This window comes from Acinonyx jubatus, chromosome E2 (assembly GCF_027475565.1).
Source record: "Acinonyx jubatus isolate Ajub_Pintada_27869175 chromosome E2, VMU_Ajub_asm_v1.0, whole genome shotgun sequence".
Taxonomy (NCBI): domain Eukaryota; kingdom Metazoa; phylum Chordata; class Mammalia; order Carnivora; family Felidae; genus Acinonyx; species Acinonyx jubatus.
In genome coordinates, this window is record NC_069396.1 from 49,645,180 (window position 1) to 49,659,055 (window position 13,876).

General features: G+C 56.1%; 2 protein-coding genes across 4 annotated transcripts in view; both read left to right on the plus strand.

Moving 5' to 3' along the window:
- The window catches only part of CLPTM1 (CLPTM1 regulator of GABA type A receptor forward trafficking), a 32,144-nt gene extending 31,089 nt beyond the window's left edge, over positions 1-1,055 (plus strand). The window contains exons 13-14 of the mRNA XM_027037763.2: positions 5-172; positions 310-1,055. Of these exons, the coding sequence (XP_026893564.1) occupies positions 5-172; positions 310-608 (467 nt within the window). The 3' untranslated portion in view covers positions 609-1,055. The remainder of the gene's footprint in view (positions 1-4; positions 173-309) is intronic.
- Positions 1,056-5,706: 4,651 nt separating this feature from the next.
- The window catches only part of RELB (RELB proto-oncogene, NF-kB subunit), a 30,200-nt gene continuing 22,030 nt past the window's right edge, over positions 5,707-13,876 (plus strand). The window contains exons 1-4 of one of the 3 annotated variants that reach the window (XM_053210869.1): positions 5,777-5,968; positions 6,888-6,935; positions 10,429-10,437; positions 12,139-12,503. In XM_053210869.1, coding sequence (XP_053066844.1) covers positions 5,914-5,968; positions 6,888-6,935; positions 10,429-10,437; positions 12,139-12,503 — 477 coding nt within the window. In that variant the 5' untranslated portion in view covers positions 5,777-5,913. Of the gene's footprint in view, positions 5,969-6,887; positions 6,936-10,428; positions 10,438-12,138; positions 12,504-13,876 lie in introns of all 3 variants that reach the window. The other 2 variants (XM_053210868.1, XM_053210867.1) reach the window with 2 other exon arrangements.

The following is a 13,876-nucleotide window of genomic DNA, read 5'->3' on the forward strand; positions in this document are numbered from 1 at the left end:
GCAGGCTTCATCACCATGACACCCCAGCTCTTCATCAACTACAAGCTCAAGTCTGTGGCCCACCTGCCCTGGCGCATGCTCACCTACAAGGCCCTCAACACCTTTATTGACGACCTGTTTGCCTTTGTCATCAAGATGCCCGTCATGTATCGGATCGGCTGCCTGCGGGACGGTGAGGTCCAGTGGGCGGGCGGGAGGGCCGGTGCGGGAGGCCGCCGCCAGACCCGGGCACAGGCAGGGCCCTGGTCTGAGGGCTGCCATGGCCGCCCCCTCACGCTGGCCCCCTCGCCCCCCCCCCCCCCCCGCCAGATGTGGTCTTCTTCATCTACCTCTACCAACGGTGGATCTACCGCGTCGACCCCACGCGGGTGAACGAGTTTGGCATGAGTGGCGAGGCCCCGACAGCGGCCGCCCCCGTGGCCGAGGCCCCGACAGCAGCAGGGGCCCTCCCACCCCCACCCGCCCCGGCCCCTGCCACAGCCACCACCGCCGCCGCCAGGGAGGAGGCCTCCACGCCCCCGCCCGCCAAGCCCACCCAGGGGGCCAGCTCTGCCACCGAGCCCCAGGAAGCCCCTCCAAAGCCAGCAGAGGACAAGAAAAGGGATTAGCCGCCCCTGGTCCTCCTCTTCCGCTCCGGCTCCTGGTGACCGCCACCCCCGCGGCCCCGGCCCCCTCGCCTCCCCTCCTTGTCGCCCTTTCCCTGGACAGATGGGGCCAGGGTGGCAGGAGGCCCCCGTGGGCCAGAGCCCAGCGTGTGTTGCGGGGGCCGGGGCAGGCCGGGGCACGTTGTTTGTGGAGGCGCCGTCTGTCCGTGTGTCCCTCTGTGTTTCTAGCCATCTCGCCCTGCCAGCCCAGCACCGTTGGGAATCATGGTGAAGCCGACGTGGCGCTGCCGAGGGGGGTGCCCAGGCGGGGGGGCGGCTGGGGCCCCTCTGCGGGATGCCTGCGGCCATCCATCATCTTGTCCCTTGTCTCCCCGCCACGCCCCTCCTCCCAGACCGCCACCCTTTAACACAGTCTGGATTTAATAAATTCATATGGGTGTTTAACTTAAACTCAGCCATCCCCCCTCGTGCCTGCCTTCCTCTGCCACCTCGGAGGGCAGCTTCGCCGGGGTGCGGGTGTCTCTCCTGGGTCTGCAAGGGAGACCTGCGGAGTGCAGCACGGAGTAGAGTGGGAGACAGTGACCCCCCGTGACCAGGCCCTTTCTCCCCCTACTCCCCCTCCCGGCAGCCCTCCAGGGGCTTCCGTAACTGTCCCCGTTTCACAGACGGGAAGCTGTTTGCTGTGACCTTATTGCACCTGCGTTCTTGCCCACGAGGCTGCATCTGGCTGTGCCCCCTCCCCTGATGCTCTCCTGGCCTCGTGCCGCCAGGCGGGGCAGCAGCACAAGCCCACCCCATGAGTCAACTCCCCATCAGGCTTCCTTGTTGAGTAGTCCCCGCATCCTAGACACACAGCCTCCCGTCTCTGGGCCTCTGAGCTCTCCCCGCCAGGGTCATGGTAGGGGTACGGGGGTGACTCCTTACTCAGCGTGGTGTGCCTGGCTGTCGTGCTCTGTAGCTGTGGAGGTGACATCTGCCCCCAGGACCCAGCCAACACGTCTTCCCAGCTGTCTGGGCTGGGACTGTCGATCCACTGTAGAGACGTGGACTCTATGCGTCTCTGGATGTCCCTTCCCTCCGAACTGTTGGGACCTCACGTTTCCAGATTTACTGTTTTGGGGGGGTGGCCGCGTCAACACAGGGAGAGGACGCCCAGGGCCACACAGGGCTCCACTGCCGACCTCCTGCAGAGCCGGGCAGGGAATCCATGAGGTCCTGGGAAACGTTGGCACACGCAGGGCCCCACGTGCACACACGTGGGCAGCGGGCCCCTCCTCCCCTCAGGCAGCCCCACGGACCCCCAACACTCCCTTCCCTGCCCTACATCATCCCAGGGTTGCCAGTGCCCCGGGAGAAAGCCCAGACTCCTCTGTGGGGCTTCTGTCCCACGATTCTAGGAACCAAGGAGGCTCTCAGGCCACCTGGACTCACTAGCCCCCCGCGGGCACACGCCCAAGCCTTTGGCAAGGCCCACCGGCCGCACCCCCCACACTCGGGAGTCCCACCCCTTCACTCCCACTGAGACCACCTGGTCCAAGCTGTTCCCTGTCTGTCCCTGCCCCTCCCATCCACTCTCCACTCAGCAGCCAGAGGGTTTTCCAAGGCGCAGACTTGACCCTGCCTGTCCCCTGTTCAGAACCTACTGTGGTTCCCAGTATGCTGGGAAGAGTCCAGGCCCCTAATAAACGAGACCTTGAGGGGATGGGAGGGACTTCACCCCCACAGCCTCGTCTCGCCTTTTTTTTTTTTTTTTTTTTAAGATTTTCAAGTAATCTATGCCCAATGTGCTTGAACTCACAATCCCAAGATCCAGAGCTGCACGCTCCAGCCACTGACGGAGCCAGCCAGGCGCCCCTCATCACCCTTGCTTTAACTTGCCATGATCTCTTATCTTCTGGCTCTAGACCCTGCTCTTCCCTTCCCTGGGACGTGCCCTGAGGCACACAACTCATTATCTTACCCTAGGCGTCCCCCACATTGTAGTTCCAGTATCTCTTCCTCCAGGAAGTCCTCCCTGACTACCTGATCCGGGACCCCCAGCTCCCTGATCTCTCACCCCAGCCCTGCCCCCTATGAGTCATCCCTGTCTAGGGACAGGTTATTCCCCACTGGACTGAGCCTTGTGAGCACAGAGCCAGAGCTGTCTCAGTCACTGCTCTGTCCTCTGGGAATGTTGGCCGAGCACATGGTTGTACAGTCTGTCACAGACAGGTACACATCCAGAAGTGTGGACCTCGGCGGGGCCTGCATTAACACACCGGTGGAGAGACTGACATGCAGTCAGTCCACAGATTTTACAGATTTTTCCGGAGCACCTCCCCTGCACCTTGCACTGAGCGGGGATGGCGGAGGGGGTTCTGCTTACACAGCAGAGACCAAGATAGCCCCAAGCCTGCCCTCAGGGTGCTCAGAGCCCAGCAGAAGCCCCGAATGCTGGGGATTTCTGGCCTGTGCTTTTGGTTATCCACCCAATTAAACAGTTACGAGGCCAGATGTTTGCAAGGGACGGTGGGGTGGGGGGGACCGACTGGGCTCCTGGTCCTATTCTAGGAGCCGCTATTAGATGTTCCTTATCCGGAGCCAAACTCTAGCCTGAGGTTTGTATGCGGTTCACTTCATCTGTTAAATTTAATGTTACTCAATGTCCCCATCGCCTTACAGGCCACATTTAACTCTTGCCTCCTCTACTTCTCTAGCGGTCACCCCAGCCTCCTTGTTCCTCGAACATGCCATGCACGTGCCCACCTCAGGGTCTTTGCGTTTGCTGTTTCCTGCGTCTTGAACACTTCTCTAGGTAGCCACAAAGAGTCTTCACCGTTTCGACTCTGTTCAGACGTCATCTCAGACCTTCCCTGAACTTCCTAACCCAAACAGCACCCTCCAAACTCAATCTATACGTCCTGCTTTATTCTGTAATGCTGCGGTCGCCACCAGATACACGTTTGCTTATCTGCTTTATTTTTATTTTTTATTTTAGAGAGCGAGAGCATGAACAGGGGAGAGGGGCAGAGGGAGAGCAGAGAGAGAGAGAAAGAGAGAATGAGAATCTTTAAAAAAAAAAATTTTTTTTTAATGTTTATTTTTGACAGAGAGAGAGACAGAGCAGGAGCGGGGGAGGGGCAGAGAGAGAGGGAGACACAGAATCCGAAGCAGGCTCCAGGCTCCGAGCTGTCAGCACAGAGCCCGACGCGGGGCTCGAACTCACGGACCGCGAGATCATGACCTGAACCGAAGTCGGACGCTCAACCGACTGGGCCACCCAGGCACCCCGAGAGAGAATAAGAATCTTAAGCAGGCTCCGCCCGACACAGGGCTCGATCCCAAGCCCTTGGGATCATAACCTGAGCCAAAATCAAGAGTCGGCTGCTGAACTGACTGAGCCCCCCAGGTGCCCTGCTTATCTATTTTTCCATCTGTCCTCCCCCACCTTCGGTTTCAGTTCCATGGTGGCAGGGGTTTTATTTGTCGTCTTTCTCGCTCTGTCCTCAGCTGTTGGGACAGTGCCTAGCACATATAGAGCTATAGTGTCAACTATTTTTAGTATCTTATTAATCCTGACAACCATCCTTTTATAAGACCCATTTTACAGATGGGGAAACCAAGGCTGAGAGACGAAGTCAGTTGCCTGAGGCCACACAGCTGGTAAGTGGGAGACCTACGATTTGAACCCCAACAGCCTGCTTCTGGACCCTCGAATCATAACCTCTCTTGCAATGCTCTTGTCAAATGCAGGCTACAGCCTCCAGGTGAAAACGAGATTTTTCCAGTTTTTGCGTGATTTTTACATTTTTGAGTGGTTGGAAGAAAAAATCTCAAAAATATTTCGTTTCACATGAAAGTTCTACAAAGCCCAAGTTTCAACGCCCATAAAATAATGTTTTATTGGGACATGGCCGTGCTCATTGTTTCTGTGCTGTCTTTGGCGGCTTTTTTGTGGAAAAGGTTTGCTTGATATTTTGCTCCAGGGCAACACTTGGGCTTCAGCTATCTGCATCACCTGAAGGCCCGAGGGCCACACTTTGAGACTGCTGCTGTACCCTATTCTGCTCTCCACGAGGAGGCACCAGGCCTGGCATGGTGAGTGCTGTGACCCGATGCCCGGTGCAGGCCCTGGCACACAGCAGGTGCTCAGTAAGTGTATGTCAAATGAATCAATGAGTCCGCATGGGTAACGGAGAGAAGGGGTGAAAATTTGACACGAGTGGGCACAGGATGCTAAACCCTGGCCAAATTAGGACCTAATGGTCAACCGGTCATTCTCAGGGACAAACAGGGAAGGCCTAGGAATGTGACCTAACCAAATAGCTGCCCCTCTTTGAGCCTCAGGCTCCTGCTCTGCAATAATGGTAATTTGATCACATGCCTCTGAGGCTGGTGCAAGCTGTGAGATATAAGGCCCCAGGTAAGCCCTTTGCTCAGGGGTCAGCTTAACATGTACACTGGGGGCTCGGCGGTCACCGTGCCCACAATGAGTTGCTGAGCCCTCGAGGTAAAAGTGTTCTGGGCCATTGGGAAACTTGAAGGGGTAATGGGGGAAGAATAAAACATCCATCCATGCACTAAACATTTAATGGACACCCACTGTGTTCCAAGGGATGTTCTAGGCGCTAGGGTTAGAGCAAGGAACAAGACAGACAAATCCTAAAACCGGCATTCTAGCTTTAAACGTTTAAGTACCTTCAGTCCCAGTTCACCCTTGAAGAAACTGAGGCATAGAGAGGTTGCGGAGGTTTTCGTAAAGATCATTATTACCAATGGCAGCTGGAGCCCTGGCAACCTCCCGATCCCTAAGCTTCCCTTACAGAGAAACAGCAGTTTCAGCTCCCGCTTGCAGACCTGGGGGGCGGGCCTCAGTTTCCCAACTTGCTCCCGGGGTAGGACGTGAGTGGCCCTAAACAAGCCTAAGTTGTCTCCCCACTGAGCACTGGGCAGCGGCGCTCGCCCAGCCCCTCCTGTGCGCCCAGCCTCCTCTTCCCGGCCGGCCCCGCCCCCGAGACCACGTGACGCGTGGGGGTTTTCCCGTTCCCCTAGCGTGACGTCACGATGGGGTGCAGGCCAATGGGCGCGCAGGCCGGCGGCGCCGGGGAATTCCGCCGCCCCGCCCCCGCCCGCCGCCCGCCCGGCCCGGCCCGGCGCCCCCCGCAGCCCCGGGCGCCGCGCGTCCAGCCCGGCCTGTGGCCCCAGCCCCTGCGCCGCTCGCCCGACCCGCGATCGTCCTCCGGACCGTGCCTTCTGGCCGCCCGGCCTGCCCGCGTGTGTGTTTGGATCTGGGCCGGCCTCCGGGCCGTCCGTCCCCACTGGTCGGGCCATGCCGAGTCGCCGCGTCGCCAGACCGTCCGCTGCGCCGGAGCTGGGGGCCTTGGGTAAGCGGGACCGGGGTTCGGGAGAGGAGTCTGGGGCGAGACTGGAGATACAGGGGTTCTGGAGGGTCCTGGAGTAGTCTGGGGGTTCCTACGGGACTCTAAAACGTTTGGGGGGGCGAGGTTGAGGGTTCCGGGGACACTGTATTAGAGGGAAGGAAGGAGACAGAGGATAGTGACGGGGTCCAGCTCAAGGTAAGAGGGAGGCGTCCCACTACAGAGTGAGAAGGGGGCGGGGCCTGACCCTGAGGCAGAGGAGGAGGCGGGGCCCGACTCGGAGAAGGCGGGGCGGGAGCTGCTCCTGCGGGGTGGGGGCGTGGACAGATTCACCGAGGGCGAAAATGAGGGTCCTCGCTCACCGAAGGGGGCGGAGCCTGACTCTGAGAGCAAGGAGGGGGCGGAGCTTAACTCTAAGTAGGAAGCGGCGTCGTACTCAGAGTAAGGGGGCGGGGCCTGACTCTGCCAGGGAAAAGGGGGTGGGCCTGTTCCGAAAAAAAAAAAAGAGGGGCGGGGCCTGCCTCGGAGAAGAAAGGGGGGTGGGGCCTGCCTCTGGAGAGAAGTGGCAGGGTCTGAGAGGGAGAAGGGGACTGGGTGACACTGAAAAAGTGAAGGGGGAGGGTTGATCCTGAGAGAAAGGACGGAGTGGGGGCTTTCCTAACTGAGGTTAAGGGCTCCTCCAGGCCCTTGAGAAAGAGAAGGAGCCGGCCTGACTGTGATGGAGGGTGGTGAGAATGACAGAAACTGGGGAACGGGTCCAGAAGTTGGAGAAGGAAGGCCAGACCCTGCACGCAATAAGGCAGAAGGGGCGTGATCCAAAGGGGCGGGACCACGAGAGGAACGGGGTGGGGCCTGGGAGATTCTCCGGTCCCCCCCCCCCCGCAGCCGCCGCGTTACCTCCTGAGACACGCCTCCCTCCCTGCAGGGTCCGCTGACCTCTCCACGCTCTCGCTCGCCGTTTCCAGGACCACGGGTGAGCAGCCCTCCACAGTTCCGGCCCACCTGCGCCCTCAGGACGGGGGAGGGGGGCGTCCTGTGGAGGCGGCACTGGGCACGCCTCTTGTCTGGGGTTTCGCCCAGGTCCACCTCAGCTTTCCTCTGACCACCTGTATTCATCCCCGCCGGTTGAGATGGGGGCCCCAGATGCCCCTACCTCCCGGGTGATTAGGAGCTGGACAGGTAAAACTAACCACCTATTCACCCTCTAAGAGGAGTCCTCTTTAGAGATTTACCGTGGCAGTGCGGAGGGTAATAATTACACACTGGTGCCACCCATCACCTCCTCCCTGTGTGAGTGCCTGCAAATCACTTCCCCTCTCTGGGCCTCAGTTTGCCTCATCTGTAAGATGGGCATAATATCAGTGCCTCCGTTTTGGTGGCAGGGATTGAGAGGATTCAATGAGCTGATACAGGCAGGTCTGCAAAGCAGTTTCTGGCACACAGTAAAGTCCCCGTAAGTGTTAACTGTTAATGGCTTTTACTGTTGTTGCTGCTGCTGTTGTCGTTGTTACAGAGCCTGTAACCATGGCTCTTAAACCTCCGTGTTCATCAGAGTCATTCAGGGAGCTTGTTAAAACAGATTGTTGGGCCCTACCTCTAGAGTTTCTGATTCAGTAGGTCTAGGAGCGGCCCTGAGAGTTTGCATTTCTAGCAAGTTCCCCAAAAGAAGCTGAGAACCAGTAGTCTGTACGGCCCCTCAGTCAGTGCCATCCAAAATTCATTGCTGCCCAAGACAACGCAGAATCATAGCTAAATGACAACATCTTCTCTCCTAGAAATCTTCTGGGATTTCGAGGGCAGGGATTGATTGAATCCTGTCACCGTGAAAACTCAGTTGGCCCTAGTGGGCTGGGGCTGGGCCTCTGTCTGGAGGTAGATCCTTGGGATGGACCTGCAAAGCACTGGCCTGGCCGCGGAGGAGGCTCAGCGGGTTCTCTAACAGGGCTGAGAATTTGGACAGCGGTGAAAGGTGGGGCATGGCACTGGGGACAGGTACTGCCCGAGCACTGAGGTTTTTCTGGTGCAAGACCTAGATCTTTGGTTTCAATTGAGAGTCATTGGTGATGTCATCTCTTCGATAAATATTTACCGAGTGCTGTTCTGTACCTGGCCCTGTGCCGGGCAGTGCTGGGGACTCAGTAGTGACTGAGACAGCCCTGATTCTGCCCTCCTAGGTTCCCTCCCTAGATGTGGAGGCAGACACGTAGGCAATAAAGTAAATGCAGGACTATAAAATGTGATAAAGGCTCTGAAGAGGTCTCGGGGCCAGTGATATCTAACAGCAGGGTAAGAATGAGAGCCCTAAATGCCAGGACAGAGTGGGAGGGAAAATTTCCCTCATTCTGACAGGCTAGACACATACTGGGTCCTGGGTATACAGTGCGACGGGGCAGACATGTTCCCTACTCCGAGGTGCTCACAGTCTGCAGGAGGAGATAGATGTGAGTCTCTTAATGCAAAGTCATGTCAAATCCTAATCGGTGTCATGAAAATGATAAAACGAAGGTATGTAACTGTCAGTGACTGGAGCAAGGGACCAGGGATAAAGTGGTCAGGGAAGACCCATCCAGTAAGCGACATTTGAGCAGGGACCTGAAGGAGGAGGAGGAGGCCACGCAAAGAAACGGAGGAAGAGCATTCTGGCGGAGAGCAGGTTGTGCTAAGGCCCTGAGGCAGGAAAGACAGGGGGCCCATCCTGGCCGTCCCCGAATGGTTTGGCAGGTCTCTGTGGGAGGTTGAGGTGGGGTAGGGGGTTATTTGAATTGAGCCTTTAATAAGGAGAAGGTCCCAGCGTTTCCTGGCTGAAAGAGGATTTTAGATAATAATACTATTAGCTAAGCTTTATGACACAGGGCTCAGACACCGTGCTGAGCAACTGACCCGTGTGATTCTGAATCCTCATGTTAACTCCTGAGATAGGAGCTCAGACCTCATGTTTCAGAGAAAGACTCAGAGAGGTTGAGAGACTTTCCCAAGGCCGCACAGTCAGTGAGTGACAGATAGGATTCAAACCAACATCTGGGTGACTCTACACCCCATGTTGTGAAAGCACATCTTCCAACCCTTTCATTTTATATATAGACAGATGGACCGAGGCCTAGAAAGGGAGAGCGGGTTACCTAAGTCCATAATACAATGTCTCCCAATACTTTATCCAAGAGCAGCCAGCATTTATGTCTTTCCTACAACTGTGACAGTTCTGAGTGCTTCCCACGTATTAGCTCATTTGATTTTCACAGCAGCCCAGCGAGGCATTATTATTGTGTCCATTTTACAGGTGAAGACACCAAGGCCCAAAGGGGTTAAGTAATGGGCTCAAGTCCCTACAGTTAGCAAGTTGCAGAGCCAAGATTTGAGCTGAAGCAGTCCAAAGCTCAGGCCACTGCCTCCTGGGCCTCAGTTTCCCCCTGCAGCCTGGGAGCTCCTTGAGGGCCCCAAAGTCTAACTCATCTTGGGGTTCCCAGGCCGTCCAGCATAGATGCTTAAGAAAGTTGTTCCAAGTTGGAGGTTGGCCCTGCCAGTGATCTACAGCCTGTCCCTTCTTCTCTCCTAGCCTCAGTGTCCCCAGCTATCAAGTGAGGGGGGGATCCTCCCCCCCTTGCTGACTTCAAAGATCACATGAGATAAGGGGAGCAGGTAAACTGCTTTCCGAGGAGCAAACTGCCAGGTGGCAGTGGCTGACAGGAGCCACTCCCCGAGAGTGGAGGAGGAAGAAGAGGACAGGTCTGGCCGTGAGGCAGGCTGGCATCGATAAGTCTACGACCGGCAGCAGACCACTGCCCTCCCTCACGGTGTGAGCCCAGGCTTGCTCACTCCGGCCTTCCCCTCATCCTGTCTATGGAATGATGGGAGGCGTGTTTCAATTTCTCCATGGCCTCGTTCAGGACAGGGCCTCCCTGAGGAGGTGATAAAGGGCTTCCCCAGCATTGCTGTTTCTCCCCACTCAGGGGGCGAATCTGGGATGGTGGGTGGGCCTTGCTGAGGGACTGGGCCGGGGTGCAGGGCAGGTGGGTGCCTGGAGGTGAAGGACCGACTTCCTTGGATCTTCAGATACTAGCTAGTATAGAGCCTTGGGGTTCTGTGGTGGGCTTTAGGGAGGGAACCCCCCCCCCCCACATTCAGTTTAGAATCTTGGATGTTGAGTTTTTTCCCAGTGATAAGATCTTCGGCTTCCTTCCCGATGATGCTTTATAATTCCCGGTTTTTAGAAGGCACTTGAGGGTACCCTGACCCTGGGGCTCCAATATTGGGAGCTGAGCGGGGGAGGGGAGGGTAGCCCAAGAGGATAAGACAGGGGCTGGGGTTTGGTACCCCAGGGAGTCGGAGCCCAGTTTCCCAGGATGGAGGAAGGGGGAAAGGGAGGGGTTCCATGAGGCGAGGGGGTTGGGGAATCTGTCTTAAAAGATCAAAGTCTTGAGCACTTTCTGGACCTCACCTTTCTCTTTCTCTTTCTCTTCCTTCCACAGATGAATTGGGTGAGTATCACAGGGCAGGTCTGGGGGGAGGCTGAGGAGTCCAAGTTCTCACAGTGGGGGATCTTGGCCTCCCTTGCTGTTGGGCAGGGGGAGGGTCACAGCGTGACTTCTAGGACCACCAGGGGATTTTAACGGTCACGTTCCCAAGGTATTAGCAGTGCTTGATAATTAGAAATGACTCCGCACGCCAGCTGCCTTTCGTGTCACCATTACCGTGACCGTTGTTAATTCTTTCGGTGAGTTGTTTCAAGCACCCGTCATGTGCCAGGCACTGTTCTAGGCCCCAGGGATTCACCCACAAACCAAACAAGGTCCCCGCCCTCCTGGAGCTGACGCTCTAGTGGAGGAGACAGTAGGAAAAGGAATAAATGAGCAAGATAATGTCAGATTGGGCTAAGGGCTGTGAAGGAAATAACACAAAGAAAAACAGATGGCCTGGGAAGACACACATTAGAGTGGCCTTTCTGAAGGCGTGGCATTTGTGACCAGAAGGATGAGAAACCAGTGTGGGCTGGATGGAATAGGCAGATGGGGAACAAGCACAACCCCCCCAGAGAGGGCCAGTTTTGCTGGGAGCAAGAGAAAAGAGCTAGGTGACAGGGAGGTGGTGGGAGACCCAGGACCACAGGGACCCGTCCATGCAAGGCTCTGTGGCAGGGATCCGGAGGGGTCCGGGTTGTGGGGTTTTGTTTTTTGTTTTCTGAGATGAATAGAGTTGGGGGGGGTTATATGGGGAAGACATGGACTTCGACTGTAAGGGAGATGGACGCCACGGGAGGGGGGACAAGATCTGACATGAGATACCTCTGGCTGTGCGTGGGGGACAGGCTGAGGAGGTGAGCTGGCGGCGAACGGGAGCAGCGGTTCGAGGGGAGACCGTGAGGGTGGACCAGGATGGACGCAGGGGTGTGGGGAGAAGCATAAATACGTGTTTGAGGCAAGAGGCAGAAGTTCAAGGACGGGACACAGCTGGGGGATCGTGAGCAACCCACAAAGAGGCGCATCCTTCCAGCTTGAGCATTTGGACGATGGGGCTGCTCTCTGAGGCAGAACAGCTGTTATTCTTGCTGTTGTTAAACGGGGTGAGCTGGACGCAGGGACACCTGTTACCTGGCCCTACCTTTATCCAGGTGAGAGGTGATGGAGACTTGAATTCAGGTGCTATTAGGGAGGGGAGTGGATGTGAGCGTGCAGGAGGAGAGACCAGGCAGGTCCCCAGGTTTCTGGCTTCAAGAACTGGGGAGCTGTTTGCAAGAAGGAGGGGTAGGGACTTTTTTTGTGTTTGGGGCCAAGCCCCCCCCCCCCTCAGCCCACAAGATATATGTTTTTATTTTATTTTATTTTATTTTATTTTATTTTATTTTATTTTATTTTATTTTACTTTTAATGTTTCATTTATTTTTGAGAGAGAGAGACAGTGTGAGCAGGGGAGGGGCAGAGAGAGCGGGAGGCACAGAATCTAAAGCAGGCTCCGGGCTCTGAGCTGTCAGCACAGAGCCCAGTCCCTCGAACTCGTGAACCGCGAGATCATGACCTGAGCCCCAGTCGGACACTCAACCGACTGAGCCACCCAGGCGCCCCAAGAAATATGTTTGTGAAGAAAGGAATGGCTTAGGGAAGGCGGGGCGGCACAGGTCTCGGGGCGGGGGTGGGGAGGGAGGGTCACCGAGCCATTCCTTTTATAATCAGCGTCACCCCCAGTTTTTGCTTCTCCCGCAGAGATCATCGACGAGTACATCAAGGAGAATGGCTTTGGCCTGGAGGGGGCGCAGCCGGGCCCGGGCGAGGGACTGCCGCGCCTGGTGTCTCGCGGGGCCGCCTCCCTGAGCACCGTCACCCTGGGCCCCGCGGCGCCCCCGCCCCCGGCCACGCCGCCGCCCTGGGGCTGTCCCCTGGGCCGGATCCTGCCCCCGGCCCCGGGCCCCGGGCCGCGGCCGCACCTGGTCATCACGGAGCAGCCCAAGCAGCGCGGCATGCGCTTCCGCTACGAGTGCGAGGGCCGCTCGGCCGGCAGCATCCTCGGGGAGAGCAGCACGGAGGCGAGCAAGACGCTGCCCGCCATCGAGGTGGGGCCCGGGGTGGGGTGTCGCGGTCCCCCGCCCCCGGGATTCGCGTGCGTGTAGTTAGCCTAGTTGACGGTCGTTATTATTATTGCTGTTGCTGTTGTTGGAGCGGATCATAGTTAATCACCCGGCCCCAGATTCAAAAGGACATTCAAAGAAAGGCCTCCTTCCTGGCAGTTGGCAGTATTAATCGAAATTATCATTGCCGTGGAAAGGCAGACGCGATCTCCTGGTCCACAAGGGAGGTCTTAATAATCGGAGTGGCCAAGTTTGAATGAATCCCCGTTCTGCCATTTACTAGCTGTGCAGCCTTGGGCTGCTTATTCAGTCCCTCTGTGCCTCAGTTTCCTTCTCTACAAAACGGGATAATAATAATACTAAGCCACCTGCGGTTGTTGGGAGGCGGAAACGAGTTAATTTATACACGCCAAGGGCCTCCAGCACGGTATGTGCTCCGTAGAGATGAACTGCTGGCCTTACGGTGTTAGCGATTATGACCATCCATCGTGACTCATAGGCCTGGCCATTCCAGGCACTGATCATGTAGATATATGTCAGCCTCTGGGCAAAAAGAGGGATGTGCAAGGTTATCCCTTGCGGCCTTGCGTAAAGAATCAGAATGCAGCGTTCATCAGCATGGCACTGGTGAAATAATCCTGTGAACATCTACACATTGGAATCCTACGCAGCCATGGCAAGTCTATGTGTGTGAATGTGTGTGCCGATAAATATAAACACGTGCAGTTAGTTAACACAGAAAAAATTTTAAATGAAGCCCTCCCTTACTGTACTGATGTGAAACTATCTCCAAGATAGATTAATAAACCAAAAAAAAAAAAAAAAAAAAGGCACAGAACCATTTGTAGGGGATTATGCTACCTTTTGTGTTAAAGAGAGGGAAAAATAAGGTTCCACATTTGGGTTTGCTACATGAATCTTTAATTTGTTTTTAAGTTTTATTTATTATTATTATTATTATTATTTTTTTTTTTGAGAGCAAAAGGGTGCAAGTGAGCAAGGGGCAGAGAGAGAGGATAGAGAGAATCCCACAAGGGGCGGAGACGGGGGGAGAGAGAGAGAGAGAAAGAGAGAGAGAAGCAGAGCTCACCGAAAGAAGGGCTTGTGTTCACCAGAAGCGGGGCTCGAGCTCACTCAGTGTGGGGCTGGAACTCACCCCTTGCAGGGCTCCAATGCATGAATCAAATCGTGAGATCATGTGACCTGAGCCCAGGTCCAATGCTTAACCCCCTGAGCTACCTGTTTCAAGATTTTTTTTTTTTTAACGTTTATTTATTTTTGGGACAGAGAGAGACAGAGCATGAACGGGGGAGGGGCAGAGAGAGAGGGAGACACAGAATCTGAAACAGGCTCCAGGC